Source organism: Pseudopipra pipra, chromosome 1 (genome assembly GCF_036250125.1).
Source record: "Pseudopipra pipra isolate bDixPip1 chromosome 1, bDixPip1.hap1, whole genome shotgun sequence".
Classification (NCBI taxonomy): domain Eukaryota; kingdom Metazoa; phylum Chordata; class Aves; order Passeriformes; family Pipridae; genus Pseudopipra; species Pseudopipra pipra.
In genome coordinates, this window is record NC_087549.1 from 36,492,728 (window position 1) to 36,510,368 (window position 17,641).

The following is a 17,641-nucleotide window of genomic DNA, read 5'->3' on the forward strand; positions in this document are numbered from 1 at the left end:
CAGCAAGATCTCAAAGGACACCTAAATATAGGAAAAGGTTATAATAAAAATATTATTAACAGCAATGAACTCTTCACTTTTGATAAATGAACTTAGTGCTGGGCAGCAAAGTTGGACTAAAGCCAAATTCAACTTCAGCACCCTTTCTCCAGGCAGAGTGGATATATTTCTTTTACTGCATATCCATGGCAAGGATTAGGTGCTCCAAGGCAGTTTTCGGCCAGCACCGATCTCCCTTTTGCCCGGCACTTCCCATCTGCAATGAGGTTGCGGCTTTTTGCCATATAATATCTAAAGATGGGTTATTTCCGCCTAAAAGGCAGGCCGCCACCCTTAGCGGGTTCCAGGGGTCCGGGATGACCCTCCTGCGGCGGGCAGCAGCGTCGGGGGTCTCCCAGCCCCGTGGGGCCACCCCTCACCTTCCCCAGGGAGCAGTCACAGCTCGCTTTTAGGGCTGTAAGCGAAAAACAGGAGATGGGCTTAAAGCGTAAAATTCTAAAAGCTGGTCAAGTTCATAAACGCGGAAAAAAAATCCCAACCCCGAAAGACGAGCCGTCGCAGCCGGGCTGGCTGAGAACGCGGCACACCTGCCTGCTGCCTTGCCCTGGGGGCTGGGAGGGCGCTCAGGGGTTAAGCCCATCGGGGGGCGGGGGCAGCCCTGCCGGGCTCCGCCGCGCCGCGGGTCCCAATGGGGCCGGCGGGGCTGAGCGGGCCGTGCCCTCGGAGCGGGGCGATGTTGCAGGGTCCGCCGGGCGCGGGGCACCCCAATGACCTGCCCGACCACGCTCCGTGGGTGCGCAGCGCCGTGGCCGAGCTGCGGCAGCGGGCGGAGGCAGAGCCCGGACAGCGCTGGCCGCAGCCCCTCTCCGATGCCTTCCTGCTGCGGTTCCTGCGCGCCAGAGACTTCCACATGGACCTGGCCTGGAGGGTAAAGAGCAGCGGTGGCCGCCCGCGGAGCGGAGGGGGAGGAGGGGGCGGCGGCATCTCCCGGTGCCTGGGGAGCCCCCGCGGTGGCTGTCACCGGCCTGGCCCGACGTGGGGAGCAGCCGGGCGGGGGCTATCGCTGGGTGTTGGGTGGGCGAGTGAGCTCTGCCCTTCTGGGGTCGGCCGAGGCCAGCCGAGGAGTTTCAGGGTGTAACTTAATTGCTTGTCACGCGTGTCTTCAGCGTGGCACCGAGTGAATGTGCTGTCTCACATTCAGCGTGGCTGGTTCTGTGCAGTGTCGATGAGGTAACATAAAAGTTGTGATTAGTGTGGTACAGTCACTCCCGTATGCAGCAAGTGCGGTAAGGTTACAGCTCTGGTTAGGAAACAGTATCCTTGAAAGGACATCCTTGTCATGATTGTCGGGCTCAGGTTACTCGTTACTAGCAGCGATACACTTACTCTGAAAAAAACTACGTGTAAAAACTTCTTTACTCTTGAAGTTTAGTCATTTACACCACTCCTTGCAGGTTTTAGTAAATCATAGTACTTTCCTGGCTCTTTGTATGGCTTTTTGCCACAGTGCATGCATATCTTTAATGTCCAAAGGTACAGATTGTTACTTTTTTTTTTTTTTTTTTTTTTTTTTTTTTTTTAAAGAAAGACTGGCAACCACTAAACCTTTGGAGCAGAAAGTATTTCCAAATCTTCCCAGGGCAAAAGCTGATTCACAGTGTGCCAACTGGAAGCTGTGTTTCCATGGAATTTGATGTTGAGTACATAGCGTTGCCCAAGAGACTTCACCTATTACTTTCTGACTTCTCTGTACTGTAGATTTTCCAAGTTTAGTCACTGTGAGAGAAGATTGTTTGCATACAGATGTATTGCAGGATTGAGGTATCTAAAAAAAAAGAATGTGAAAAACTGAATTGGGCCCTTAATCATAAATAGCTTTAAAAATTAGATTTTTTTCTTTTCATTTGACTCATGAGATTTGTGTCATAGCTTTAAATTTCCTTCTCAGCAGAAAAACTAGGCAGTCAATTCAGATTCCTTTGGGTGTTTGTGGATCTTACTTTTGCTTGAAGTTCATGAGATTTTTTTATATCAAAGCTGTGCACTAACAATTGTAGGACCATGCTTTTTTTTTCTTTCCTAACAAAAGCCATTTTATGTTCCTATATTCCTTGGTTCCAAAAAGCAGGGCTTAACGAGGACAATATGCACCACTGAATATCCACTCCTAATTGCATTGCAACTGGTTGTTACTGGTAATCCTGTAGACAGGACAGTGAAATTCAGCATTTGGCTCATGCACTTCTGCACTTTGATGTGACTAATTGTGAGGTGCGTTGTAGGTAGGTCTAATATTTAAGAGTCTGGAATCTAAGCTAGATTTAGAGATGGAGTCTATGAAGTAGCAAATTTCCTATACTCCTCTTGAGAATCAGTCCTCTAGACTGGGGACCTGCTTTGAAAAAACTAAGTCTTTTTAGAATCTCTTAATTTTTTTCTGGGTCTCCACAGGCTGCTAAGTTTCTGAATTTCAACCTTTTGTTTGAATTGAGAGATTCTGATGTCCAAACCAACCTGTATTTAATGTTTCTGTCTAGAATTTCCGTTGTCCACATGCTGTAGCTATTGGTACTTTATGTTCCACATACTAGCTGACACTTTTTTTCTAGAATACTTCTCTTGCAGCATAGGAGAAATAAAAGAAGCATACCTCTCCCCCCTTTGGCCAAAGGAATGTGTTTATTGCAATTGGGAGATCAAGGCCCAAGAGAATTATTGTGCAAAAATCTGTGGTGGTCACAAGACATATTCATCTAAACCAAGTGAGACTTCATGCAGAGGTTACATTAGTACTTCATCCTAGACAGAGCCCTCCTGCCATCAGTCCAGAGAGTGGCTGTTCCCTCCCGTCCTGGTTTGATGTTGCCTCTTTGTTTGGAATTCAGGCTGATACAGTCCCTTTTTGCCCACTAGGCTCCTGTATACCTACTGCATAGGACTTGTAGAGCAGCTAAGGGATAATCAAAGTTTGTGGCCCTGTCAATGCTTTTAAGCAGCGGTTGTCCAGGGTCTTGGTACAGACTTATAATTAGCCTTAAATATGAATCAAGAGTCTGTCAACTGACCAGAGTGTTTATTAATGATTATTAATTGACACAGATTTATCTGATGTCTGTTATCAACATTTGGAAGTGCTTCAGAAAAGAATAATCAGGTAATTATGGCAAGACATTCCATTTATAAATCTTTTATGATGACTCACTGCAACAGCAATCTTTTACATTTTTCCATTGGCAATTCCAGACTTGATTTTAACTACTGACATATTGATATCTATCATGCTAGAAGAAATAAATTCATATCTGAATATAAATTCATACCTGAGCTGAGCGTTGAGTTAGTTTGTGCAGATACATTTAACTCCCGTATAAACTTGTCAACTAAGAAGAAGGGCCACAGGTCTCTATTAATTGTGCTAAAGCAATGGGTTTATATATCCCTTTTTTAATGTACCAGCTAGATGTGTATGTTTGATTTTATTGTTATCATCAAAACCACTGTCACTTGGATTCATTAGTGACATGCAAAATCTGGAGAATTAGCATCTTCTTTCCACCATAAATGTTTTTGCCTAGTGCATTTCATTATGTCCTTGCATTACATTCCCCAACTCTTCTATAGGACTGATTCTTAATGACTTGAGGATACTGTCTTTTTCTACTTGAAATGCATTATACTCTGGGGAACAGAACGAAAATCTCTTTATGCAGTAAAAATGCAACATTGAAACTCTATGCCCAGAGTCTTCATAACATGCTTAGCTTTTATGGCACTGAAAACTCTCTAAATATTTAGGATCCTTTTAGGAGTACTGGTTGATACAAAGCTATATGGCAAGACTTAGGGTTTGCTCGTTTGCTCTGCATTTGACTTACAGAGGAATCAGGACTTCCTAGTGTGTTGTACTGCAAGTCAGTAACTTACAATAACTGTGCTGTCCAAGAAGGGTTGTTTTTCATAGTTCCAAACATACTGCTGAGTCTCAGGCATTGTCTCTGAGGATCTTCACGTCATTCAAACATAAATACTAAGTTTAAATCAATTACTTGGCTGCCTTTCTTCCACCAATACCAAGGGATTCCTCAAAAAGGATGGAAGAGCCCTTATTAAGCTCTCTGGGCTGACTGCTGAGGAAGCACAGATCAGTCAGCCAGACTTCCCTTTGCACTAAGCCAAAGATCTCAACTTAGGCATGCGCCAGTCTTTTCCCAATGGCAAAGAGGTAATGCATGTGGAATTGAGAAAGTTCTGTGTCTCTCTAAAATTGCTTTCAATTTTTTCTCTGTGTATATTATATGTTTAAATTCTGGGTGTATCTATATACACATATATAAAAAGAAATATAAAATATATATGCACAAAGGTGTGGATGTGTATATATATATATATGTTTATATTCTGAAGTTTAAGCTGTGGTTTTTCCTCCAAAAAATGCCAATAGAAATCTTTTTTTTCGTAAGCATTGTGTGCATTGGACAACTATTGACACAATAGAGGCTTAGTTCTGTCTAGCATCCTTGTTAACATAAATAAATAGTTATTAATCAAGAAAAAAAAATTAATTTATATATACAGATGCATTAGTTTCTCCAACAAGTGCATTGCTTTCTGGTTCTTTTACTTCTAAGCAAAATACTAAGTTCACTTTTTTTTTGTAGCACATGAATTTTGGTTTAATTAGTAACTGTATAATCTCTGATGTTCAGAAATCTGGAACTATCCCCAACAGACATCAGGAAAAAATCCTCTTAATTAATGCTTAACTCCAGTCTGGAGTTTTTCATCCAGCTTTACCCATTTATTAAGTTATCTTGCATCTATTTTCAGATGCTGAGCAGATGCTAAGTAGGTTATTCAGTTTGTAAACACATATAATTATACATTGTGATGTTTTCCTTGTGTTGTAAGTACCTAAGCAATTTTTTATGCTAGGTAATGAATGTGCTTGTTTTTCCTGACACTAGGTTTTTCTATTTATATCCAGACTGTTTATTATACAGAACATTTATGTTTTTCTTGATGTCTTTACTGAAAAAAAATAGTATTTTTAAAAGATTTTGCATTAATTTTTGTGTTTGAATAGTATGAGACTAGAAAACCTGTAAGTACCCACTGCTAGCTTTGTAATTCTGTTACATGTTTAAGGATTACTCATTTAAGTAACTGTGTGTGATCTGAGTATGTCCAGCTCCTAAAAAAAGGATTGTTTACGTAAATAAAAATTTACAGAACTTCTCCAAAACTTGTAGATGCTGTGGAAGATTATCTAATACTAACCTTTACTTCAGTTCTAAATCATTTCAGGTAATTAGATCAGGTTTTCAAAATCTGAGAACTCTTCAGCACTTCTTGATTTTTTGGCCAAGTGAAATATGTTTGAAGCTTAGCCATGTTGTATGTCTGAAAGATGCACCACTTGCTCATGTCATGGAAAGTGTCAGATCAGAAGTATTCCAACTATATAATTACTCCTTAGTGGATGTGCCAGTAGGTAAATTATGTCTTCTGTATGATCTCGAGTGTGTCACAAGCTGCAAACACTACTTTCTTTCTTCAAAGGTCCAGAACTTAAATCCTTTTTGTTTCCAACTTGGAAAATGTAAATATTCCCAAAAATGAGAAACTAACTGTACTGACAAGATGGGATTATTTAGGGTATTAAATGGATGTATCATTTTTATTCTCATCTGAGTTTAGCAGGCAGCTCTTCGAAGAGGTATTTAAAATATGTAATTAAAGTACATAATTGTTATTTGGTTCATTAAGTTGTCATACCAAAGATTTTAGAAGAAAAGTGAGAAATGACAGATGTTTGCCTAGTTGTTTTGTATTGTTGCTTTTGTATTTTGCTGCTTTTAAAGTGTCTATTTTGAAAAGGGCAAGGACAAGAACATATGTTGACAATGTTGTCTGGTTGGCACAAAGTGGCTGGAATTGCTCAAACAGTGTCCTTTGTAGAGAGTCATGCACTAGAAGAGTGAGATAATCAGAGTACCTCATCAGGCCTATTTTTGCAATTATAGTGAATTTCCCTTCCACAAATTAACTTACTTTCCCTACTCCCCCCTTCCCTTGCCTTTTTCCTTTGCTCGTTAGTTTTTAATTTGACCTAGTCTAGAACTGATTTAATGTAGTCAAAAGGCTTCTAGTAAAATTCTCATAATGATTAAATATTTCTTTCTGTGATGTATGATTTAGGATGAGGCTTTTAACCACTTTTTCATTGCCAAATCAAGTGAGATATTAGCATGGCGGATTAACTTTTTAATTTTTTTTTTTGTACCTAAATACATATTTATAGGTGCTATTTCCATAAAGGATATAGCTAATTTCTGATCAGTATATCATGTATTTGTAAGTGCTGAAAAACAATAACATTTTGGAAATAGTTTCCTCATGATAATTCATTTGAGAGACCTTCAAAATCATTCAAGACCTCAATCTGAGCAGAAGAAAGGGTATGTTTTATGTAAAATGATACAAGAAGCTTGAAAGTAGAGGAAAGGGTAAGAAATAAGACTAATTAGCTGACATGCTATGAGGTACAGGATGGTGAATCTCACGTCTCCCTCTAAGAGCCTGTAGGTAACCATCGTCATAGCTGATGCTGTGATTTTCCAAGGGATGAAGTCAATTCTACTGAAGTTCCTTCTGACCATTCTTCCAATGAAATGCTGAAGAAAATTATACTTGCATAGATACGAGAAATTTGTAATTTATTTATGGTTATGTTCTATTAGTTTTAGCTGACAGCTCTTTTAACTGCAATGTTTCTACTGCAAAATATGGAGTAATTGATAACAGAATAAAAATTAGTTGCTGTTAATACTAATTAACAGAAATGCAAGACTGTTGATTGCTGCTCTCAGTGGCTACCTTTAAGATTTAAACCTACATTTCAGTTTGTTTTGAAATGAGCTGCTGAAAAATTCTGATTCTCTTAGCTCCTTTGAAACTCTTGGATTAAAACTCTAAGCTGTAGCTATAGAGGAAATTAATTCAAAATCTAGATTATTTGCTATCCTTCTGCCCTCCAAATTCAGTGCTAGAGAACTTAGCATGGGTGACAGAGTAGGCAAAATTTGGTTGATGAACTGAGAGGAAACTTTTCAGAAGACAGTCTTGCATAGCTTCCTACTTACATAAGCAAAATATTCTAAATGAATTTTAGTTGCAGGGCAGAGCAGTTCCTTTTCCCCACCACCACTTAATTAATATTAAAGGAAAAACAGTAATTAGATTTGGAAATTAGAACTACTGCATCACCAACTTAGTTTTTGATGATCCATCTCTAAGATGACCTTTCACAGAGCTACCTGTAATTCCTCTTCATAGATGTCACCTCACAAAGGAAAGCCTTTAATTGCCTCTTCCTTGGGGTTAGGCCATTGCCTTTCAACACACAGCTCTTCCTGTGCCTTAGAAATACTAGCTATGATGCTGCCTTCCAGCCTTAGAAACTAGGGTGATAATGTCCCTGATAGCAGACAGGATCTCTGTTTTAGCCAAACAGGTTCTCATTATTTCCACTCTGTGGGAGGGAAATTGTGTAATGTGTAATGAACCCATTACTTTGTTATATTCTGCCATTTCAGAGGGGTAGGAGGGACTTCAAAAATGTTTTCGGATATACTAATGATTATACTTGTTTCAAATAGTAAACTAGAATTATTGATGACTGTGTGTACAAAATAAGGGAGGATGGGGAGGAAGAGAGAGGGTACATGCGTGAAGAAAAATGTTCCTCTGTAAAAGTTTTGAACATTTAAATTCAAAAAATGCTGGATGAATCTGATGCAGTGTCAAACTGAATAGCCCTAAAAGTAACCTGAGTGAGAAAACTGCAATTTAGGTGCATTTTACATAGAAACTACAGGCTTATTCTACATCCAGTTTTCTTTTCTGATGCAAAATGACAACTGCAGTCCATTAACAACTTGACAGGGTTCTAAATTCAACCACTTATTTGATCCAGTATAGCAACATTCTGTTTCTAGGACTGATTTGCTTAAATCGTACAATGAAATTATAGCCAATGTAAAGAGTTAAACCTGACTGTGACCACCTGTGGAAAACATTTTTAACTGTGCTCTTCATACAATAGCTGATGCTTACCTGACATCCACCTTTATTTATTTCCAGTTATTGAAGAATTATCAGAAGTGGAGAATTGAATGCCCAGAAATAAGTGCAGATTTACAACCATCTTCTGTTCTTGGTCTTTTGCAAGCTGGCTATCATGGAGTCCTTAGATCAAGAGACCCACATGGAAGCAAAGTTCTAATATATAGAATAGGTGAGTGACAAAATTAGCTGGAACTGTTTCACACTCAGCTCTGGCATTGGTATTTTTTGTTTGTTTTGTGGGTTTTGTTTGTGTGCTTGCTTTGTGGGGTTTTTGTAGAGGTTTTTTGTGGTTTGGGGTTTTTTCTTTTGGTTTGGTTTAGTTTTTTTTTATATTATCACAATTTCTGCAGCAAATCAAAAATATTTTATGGTTACAACAGCAGCTGTTGATAAAATCAGATAATATCACAATGTCTTAACTAGACAGGTAACATATTGATGTTCTCTGTTAGAAATCCCATTACATTAATATAAAGGTGAGTTACTGAGCTGTAAGGGTTACATCGTTTTACTTATGATACTGGTATGGCTAAAGTTGTACAATTCTTAAAGGAGAACTTAATTTCCTTCTTAGTGGAATTCTTGTCAATATCCAAAGAAGTCTTAAAGCTTAAAACTTGTAAGATTATGTGGTTATTTGAGTCTGAGTGTCTCAACAATTATTTGTGTTCATGTAAATTTTCAAAGCCATGGGCTAAGACTGTGGTACTGGTGCAGATGCAGCACAGAGAGGCGAGAACAGAAAAAAAAAGGTGTATACCTAGTCATGTATCAATGCTCTGTTTAGGTGTGGATGAGCAGTTCGCCAGGTTTTCAGTGTTTACTTGTACCCAAAGAGCCTTATCTAACAACACTTAGAAAATGTTTGAAGCACTCCCAGAAGTTTTTTTAAAACATAGTTATGAATATGATATAGTTATATGAATCAATTGGATTTGATGACCTGCACTCTCAGCTAGCATGACTGAGCTGTTCCTGTCAAAACCTTGCACTGGAGACTGGAGCCACAGGTGGAACATACTACATTAGGTGATATCTATAACCATTTACCATTAAGTGATATCATCTACAAAAAAAGCATAAAAGATCAGTGACAGAGCAGGCACACAAAGTAACTTACGTACTGCAAATCAGTTTATTTCAGGACGTTTAATATTGCCGTTTAGCCCCTGTTCCCAAGACACACACTAGAAGGAGTAGCAAGCAAAACTACAGGTATATGGGGTATTCCCATGGTAATGCAGAGTAATCTATATACTCTTCAGGACAATGGGATCCCAATTTATTTACTGCATACGATGTGTTTCGTGTAAGTCTCATCACATCTGAACTCATCGTAAAGGAGATTGAGACTCAGCGGAATGGAGTCAAGGCTATCTTTGATCTTCAAGGCTGGCGATTTGCTCATGCATTTCAGATCAGTCCAGCAGTGGCCAAGAAAATCGCTGCTGTTCTCACAGTAAGTACGACATACTGTTTTATGCAGCTTCATTGCTATAACTTCCAATATTTCCTTTGTTCTAAGCTATAGTAAATTTTCATTCTGTAGGCCTTCTCAGTCTGTGCAGCTTTAAAGAACTAGATCCTAAATTCATTAATAGGCATAGATTGTGCTTGATTTTACTTAAAGTGTGTTCTTCGATAGCAGTAAATGCCCTGTAACTTCTGATATCTTATAAGAACTCCACTGACCTGTTACAACACAAGAATTTCATGACTGTAAGAGCAGACAGTTTTAGAAGGGACATGCATCTCTTCCATTCTTTTGAGCATTAACTCAGCTTTCAAAGCTTTTATTTCTGAGACTCAGAGAATATAATAAATGGCATGCATTGAGAAGTTAAGAGCAAGGCACTACTAACTCGTTAACAGTATGAATGATGCTATACAATCTTCCATCTGCTACCAACAGAATGTATGGTGTTTATGTTCTGCTTGCTTTTTGCCCCCAGCATGAGAATTATTTTGTGCAAATCATTGCTACCTCACCTCCTAGTTTTCATAAAACTTCTAGGGACTTTAATTTCTTCAAGACTTATGCCCTTCTGCCAAATTCAGCTGAATTTTGCCTCTGGATTTGCGAGGAAAAAAAAGAATGAAAGAAAAAAGAGAGGGACAGAGAATTGGCTAGCAAGCTACAGTGTAGTTTTATAATCCCATTTTCCTTTAGAAGTTAGGTTGAAAGTCAGAAATAATAAAACTGTTAGCCTGTAATGTGGAAATGAGCCTGGGAGATAATCTCTTGCTCTGATTTGGTAAGGTTCATATCTGAGGTTAAATCAAAGCTTAGTCATTGAACTAATATCATCAAAATTTCAGCTGTTCTTCCTTTTTGGTATCTACTATAAAAGTGTAGTGAAACCATGAGGTATTCAAAACTTTTCACATCTGGAATAAGAACTCTTGGTGTTATACAATCTTGAGCCAGATCTCATGAAAACAAGATTAGTTAGAGTGTTTCAGATGATTTCTAGGGTAGTAAAAAAATTGCTAGTAATTTTTTTTAACCTTGAAATAGAGCAGAAAGGAAGTAGAATAGGATTTTCAAGTACATCTAAATATTTCAATCCATTATCTCAAAGCAGGAAATTCTTTGAATGTGATGTTTCCATCTTGACCTGTTTCAGATTCATTGCATGTCTTTCAAGCTTCTAAATGTTTATTACAGTTATTGAAAAAAATAGTCAAAACTCGTGTGTTTCCAGTGTTCTTTTCTAAGATGAGAAAGAATTTTAACTCTTTCTTCTTTTTCTTTTTTTTTCCTGATTTCTTTCATCATTTTAACGAGATTCATATATTTCACCCAGAGATTGTCTTAGAGTTATTCAATATCATAGATTCATAGAATCATAGAATATGTGGAGTTGGAAGTGACTCATCAGGATCATCGAGTCCAACTCCTGGCCCTGCACAGGACACCACAAGAATCACACTACAGGCCTGAGAAGGTTATCCAAGCATTTATTGAACTCAGACAGGCTTGGTGCTGTGACCACTTCCCTGGGGAGCCTGTTCCAGTGCCCAACCACCCTCTGGGTGAAAAACCTCTTCAATATCTAAACTAAATGTCCCCGACACAGCTTCATGCCATTTCTATGAGTACTGTCACTGGTCACCAGAGAGAAGAGATCTGTGCCTGTCCCTCTTCTTCCCCTCACAAGGAAGTTGTAACTGGAATGTCTCCCCTCAGTTCTCCTCCAGACTGAACAGACCAAGCAACCTCAGCCCAGCTGCTTCCCATATGGCTTCTCTTCAAGGCCCTTCACCATCTTCATTGTCCTCCTTTGTATGCTCTCTAATAGCTTTATATTGTGGTGCCCAAAACTGCACACGGGACTCAAGGTGAGGCCGCAGCAGTGCAGGTTAGAGCAGGACAATCACATCCTTTGACCGGCTGGTGATGCTGTGCTTAATGCACCCCAGCAAATGCTTAATGCACCCCAGAATATTCTTATAAGTAAACAAGAAACCTTGGGTTTTAACCCTATGTTTTACTTAAGAAATGTGTCTTGCAAATTACTATTCTGCATTAAGAAACAGAAGCTAGTAGAAAGGAAATACGTAGTAAGGAATGGAAAGCATAGTAAGAATAATAAGTGACATTATCTTGAAAAGTCTATTACCCCAGTTAAAACAAAATTGTTTTGTGAAAAACATGATAGTAGACTTTAGGTATATGATAACACATAATAAGAGGAAGTAAACCTATAATCAGATAGTTTTTAGGTCTTTATCATACATTGAAATCTAAAAGGAGTGGCACTTAAGAAACGTGTTGGGTTTGAATTTTTTCATCTTTCGAACTACAGTACCATAAATGTTTGTGAGAAATGCGATTTTTATAAGTGGAAAATGTCTGGTTGCAGAGGCAGTATCAGGTGAGATATGAATGGAAACTGTACTTTCCCCGTTGCACAATGCTGGTTTTGAGCACTGGTATATTTTCTTTTAAATTTCAAATATCTGGGACTTTTAAATGAATCTTGAATGCAAGTAGAACTATTTCATATTATAAAGAGTTTATAACAGGTAATTTTTTTTTAATTTTTATTACAACAGTAATTTTATCGTAAAGCTGAACTTCTGGCTTGGCCAAATTCCGAGTAATTTCAAGGCTTGTTTCTAAATTATAAATATAATTTATTTAAATTCAAGTTAGTATCTTCAGTAGTTTATATTTATATATATTTACATATTATCCTGCAGGCTGTGAGTTGCCAATAAAAGCACATGCCTTGATACCTTTTTTGTAAATTAGCAGCAGAATCTCTGTTGTGAAGAATTGTACCTTAGAGGAAAGGCTGAGCACAAGGTTTGTGTACAATATTTTTGTGCAGTTTGGTGGCAGTTTTCTTTTTTGTTTTTCTGTTTGTTTGTTCTAATAATCAACCTCTCCTCTTACTGATTTTTTTTTTTCTTTCTAATGGGAGGAACAAGATATGATTTTTTTAAATGTTGTTATAGCAGTGTAAATTAAGAACACTCCAAAATGGAGGAATTGGCAAGATCAGGAGGAGTAGTTTAACCTATAGACCAGGCAGGTCTTGTCCTTAGCAATAGAATCTTTACAATAATATTTTTTTTTTCTTATGCTGTTTTTCATGTATATTGACAGGATTCCTTTCCACTAAAAGTTCGAGGTATCCACTTGATTAATGAGCCTTTATTCTTCCACCCAGTCTTCGCTCTAATTAAGCCTTTTCTCACTGAAAAAATAAAGCAACGGGTGAGTGCACACAAATATTTCTTTCTGTCACAAAACCCTTATATGACAATCTGTAGCACTTCCCTTAGTATCTGTCACTCTTGAGCTTTGAAGAGCATAAATCATATTTGTTTGTTAGTGCCATACTGGCCATCAGAATCTAATTGTAAAGCATTTGCAGTTATCAATAACATGAGAGTTGCAAGTGGTGCTGTTACCACCACTCTAAAGATAAAAACCACTGTGACACAGAGAGGTTTAATAATTTGCTTGAGGTTACAAAGCAATTATTCTGCAGAACTAGGAAGAAATAGGTCTTGGATCTCCCAATACTCTGTCTGTAAATGACAGAGAAAAAATATCACTGAACAGTGATGTTATGCTCCAAGTTGTGCAGAATTAGTAGAAGACAACTATTTAGCCCTGAAAGACCCCCAGAGGCATTTATGCATCAAAAATAGGTCAGACTTAAGTTTGAAGTTTTTTTCCAAATATCTTCTTAGTTGTTTTGAATAGTTTTGCAGTTATAAATCTGAAAATTTATATTTGTATTTGGATGCAAAAGCATGCCAAGAATTCTGGTTTATTGTAGCATGGAAAGAATATTGGACTTTTCAGCTGGTATAAAAGTGAAGTGTAGACAGCGGGACTAAGGTACAAAATAAGCACCCCTGTCTATTGTTACTCCCATTCTGAAGCCTCCTTTTCTCAGCACATGTACGTTTACAATAGCCACTACATTCCAGGACAGTAGACACTGATCTTTCTGGTCACTGTTAGCTGTAATTTGCCCCTTTTCCTAGCATGTGTGTTGCTATGAGAAAGAGGAAGCCTTGTGCAGTCCCTCACTCTCAAAAGATGATAGAAAGAGGGAGTATGCTTCAGCAACCTGAAGCCCTGGTCCTCCTTTTCTCACATTAACACCTGTGAAAAAAGCCCATGTCACCTGATCCAGTTTTGGGCTAGAATTTTGAAAGTGGAAAAGAGGGCAGATGGGCACTAAAGGCCTAAACCAAAACAAACTTGGTATCCTAGTTCATTGAGTGGAACAGAAGCAGCTTGTTTGTCTCTTAGCTTAGGATTACAGGTATGATCTGGAAAAAAAACCCCCAACTCTACGGGCCAGTTCCCCATACCCTTACAGAAATAATTACTATTCACTCACTTATCTTACTTCCTGATGAGGAAGTGCTGGAGATAAGACAGCCAACTTGCTTTTGAGTGTATATCCTTATTGTCTTTGCGTAATAATAATTGAAGAAAATTCTTGTCAGGTGTTAATAAAAGGCCTATAATGAGAAGAAACAAAACTACAATGTTATGAGGGTTAACGTGGTGGAGTAGCCCAGGATCTAATTTCAGTTGGTACTGAAACATAAGGACTAAGATATAAATTCTTTTGAATATCTTTCTTGACACATGCCTGAACCTACATACTACATAATGTTGTTTTTAAACACATGTGGCAGGACCAGATAGTGTTGGCTAGGAGCCAGACACTATCCTTTTCTTGGAAATGACTGAAAGGCAAGCACGTGACTAAACCAATTTCCAGTCCTCCCACGGTTCAGCCTTTGGGATGCCGTGTGTACGTTTGTCAGTGTTGCTAAACCAGTCTGGAAAAAGTTTTGGCTCCTGTGCTCACAGCTACATAAAACACAGTTCTTAGGTTGTAGTTTATCCTTCAGCAATCTTCAGATACTGAGCACCCATGGGAAACTCACAAAGTATTTCCTTAATTTTTTAGGGAGCTAATTATGAACAAGTACACTTGTTAAGTCAAACCAAGCTGGTGGCTTCAGCTCTTGAAGAGAATTTGTTTGCTGCCTGTTTTCACTCAGTACTCTAGCATTCATACCCAAATAAATGCTTTTCATATTTTGTTTTAGGTGTATATGCATGGAAATAACTACATGCAGAGTCTGACTGAACACTTCCCCATCAGCATTCTCCCACTGGAATATGGGGGGGAGGAAGTCTCCTTTGAAGAGCTGGCTAAAGAATGGACTGACTTTATAATGGCATCTGCAGATTATCTTCGGAGCATTTCTCTGGTTGCACAGGAATAACCTTATTGCAGTATTATATCAATTCTTAAACAGTGAAAATGGAAATGAGTTTAATATGAAAACATTAATTTGAACTTGAAATTATTGCGAATGAAACCAGTGTATCTTTGCAGGGCACTGAATTTTACATTGGCTGCACTTTATACTAACTGGAGTCTATCAGTATGTGTGTCTGAAGAGATTAATGAATTCTACATATTCATAGTGCTATTTGTAATTGATTAACTTGTATGCCAGAAAGTTGAAGAATGCATTGGATATCAGACTGATACTGGTCCTGTTAAGTCTTTGGAGATAACTCATTTGAAATAATGCAGTCCAGAACCTTTACACTTAGCTCTTGTATCTTGGCTTGTCAAGACAACAGGATATAAAAAAAAGAACGGAATGTGGCTAGGGTAGAGTAGTTTGTTGCAGAAGTATGACTACAGGGCTACTTTACAAGGAGAGAAGAGGCTGCTTTTTGGATTGATTCTCAGGGAAAAAGGCTATTTTGTTAGTTTGTGTCAAATTGAAAATTAGTTAGCAACAGTAAGACATTTGTGTTAATCTTTGTGCTGCTTGTGCAACTTCCCCTTTTGTGCTAATTAACACAGTATCTTCCAGTTTTATAAAGGAAGCTGGGGAAAACACCATGTACCTATTCTTCAAATGACAGTATGAATCAGGAGGAGGAACTGGTAAGAGAGCCCAAACAAACTTGAAAATTCTTATTTTCTTTCTTCAAATTGATGTTGTGTATGGACAACTATAAGCAACTCAGATTACCACCTTTAATTCTTACTGTAGAGGACTACAAAGGGCAAGAGCTTTCAGCTTGTTTGCATTATCTGTTTGTTTCAGAAAGTGAAATAGGATTTTCTTTGCGGATCTGAAGTTTAGAAATACTTGCTACATAGTTTAAGGGTGCTTTGAGGTCACCGAACCTCAGCATAGAAGATGCTGGATGTCTTTATTTCAGAACAGTAATTGACAACTTGCCATTCTATTTGCTGTTAGGTACTGAAAGAAATTATTTTTCATTTCTGCTAAGCCTTCTTTATTTCTGTAGGGGTAATGAAAAAAAATCTCTATATACTTACTGGAAACCTGTTTCTGTTTTGTTTTGGTTTTCTAAGTGGCATTATTGAGATATGAACACTGTATATGTAAAAGCTATCACTCACATTACATAGCAGCAGCATCCTGCAATCCCCAGTATCTAATGATCTAAAGTATTATTTTACTTTTCACTCAGCTTTTTCTTAAAATCGCTGTTAGTACAACAACTGCTGGAGTCCATTTACCCAGTTTTTAACTTTGTTTTGTAATAAGCCAAGAAATCTTTGCATAAGCAGTATATACTTAAGCATTCCATATAAGTCTTCATATAAATGAATCTGTAACAAATGCTTTGTTTCTCAGGTAGCTATAAATGATAGCTTCAGTTATTTTGGAATCTTTAGGACATTGGGATGCTATATTCGTATATGCTTAGGGGAGAGAAATTATACTATCCTATTAAGTCAGAAATGTCTTATTTTACATTATGACTAATACTGCATTATTGTGAAAGTCATTGGAAGCTATTCTTTATTAGCTAGAGGAATATCTATGAAAGACATTAGAGCACTTGTTGGTTGTAGTTTCTTCTGCTGTGGTAAGGTGCCAGAAATTCTTAAAAAACTGACAAAGCTGCTTACGTTTTTTTTTCTTCCAATTCCCTGATTTTCTCAAGTGTGTTTTTCATTCTCCTCTTTCATGGTATATTTGACATGGAGCCTAAATTTAAATAAATCTTTTCCAGATACTTTTTCATAGGATCATATATTTTATATATCTTTTTTTTTTCCTCAGATTGAACTATTTTGTGATAAAAAATCTCCTTAAATAGAGGAGTTTGGTCATCTGCTAATTCTTCTTTATAGGAAAATAAACTGAGTAGTCAGGCATCTGGCAGTTGTTCAAGTGTGCATCTGAAGTTCCAAATCATTTACCAACTGGAGAACTGAAGCTATTGTCCTAATTCTGCAGTCCTTCAATTTTAATCCTTGCGTGTAAACTGCACAAAGGAATGAGCTGTGTTTCAGTGAACAGGAAAATTTAAACTTTTCCCATGAAACCAATCTCTAATTGTTGCTGGTTTTTGTAGCAGAGACCTCATTTGATTGCATATGTATATGCCCATGCATATGTAGCTGTTTTTTAGGTTTTTATAATCTTTATTTGGACTACACCAGCTCTGTGGACATAAAGTCCTAAATGTCTTCAAAAATATCCTGACTCTGTTATTAAGTGGTAGCATGTTTGCATAACACAACAGTTAAAGCGCTGAGTGCAGTTACTTTTCCATAAACTTAATTATTTTTTAATGTTTACATATTATATAGAAGGTGGGAACTCTAATTGTACTTGCTGCTAATAGTAATGACACAAGATAATTGTAACATTTGCATAGTTAATGGAGGAGGTATTATTATGATAGGTGGTGATGTGGCAGCTTTGAGCATCAGTCAAAAAACAAAGATCCCTAAGTGCGTTATTCTTCAAATACATCAGAAGTGCCTCTAAAAAAAGAAAGTTCCTGTTAAACAATGTAAACGTAATTTACTACTGACTGTAAGCACAATGTCATGCACAATGTTTTTCAATAATTTTTTACATATCGACGCCATTTTAATTAATAAACAAATTCTGGTCGAACTCTCCTCGTCTGTCACTGTTTGGCGGTACAAGCGTCCCTATCCCGGGACGCAGACAA

The 17,641-nt window shown here is 37.7% G+C and overlaps 1 protein-coding gene across 1 annotated transcript; it reads left to right on the forward strand.

The window, feature by feature from the left end:
* Positions 1 to 663: 663 nt before the first annotated feature.
* TTPA (alpha tocopherol transfer protein) lies at positions 664 to 17,583 on the forward strand. The gene is made up of 5 exons (XM_064652002.1): positions 664 to 928; positions 8,143 to 8,296; positions 9,393 to 9,586; positions 12,743 to 12,853; positions 14,722 to 17,583. Exons 1-5 carry the CDS (start codon positions 689 to 691, stop codon positions 14,899 to 14,901), a joined length of 879 nt encoding a protein of 292 aa, XP_064508072.1. The 5' UTR covers positions 664 to 688; the 3' UTR covers positions 14,902 to 17,583.
* Positions 17,584 to 17,641: the final 58 nt, after the last annotated feature.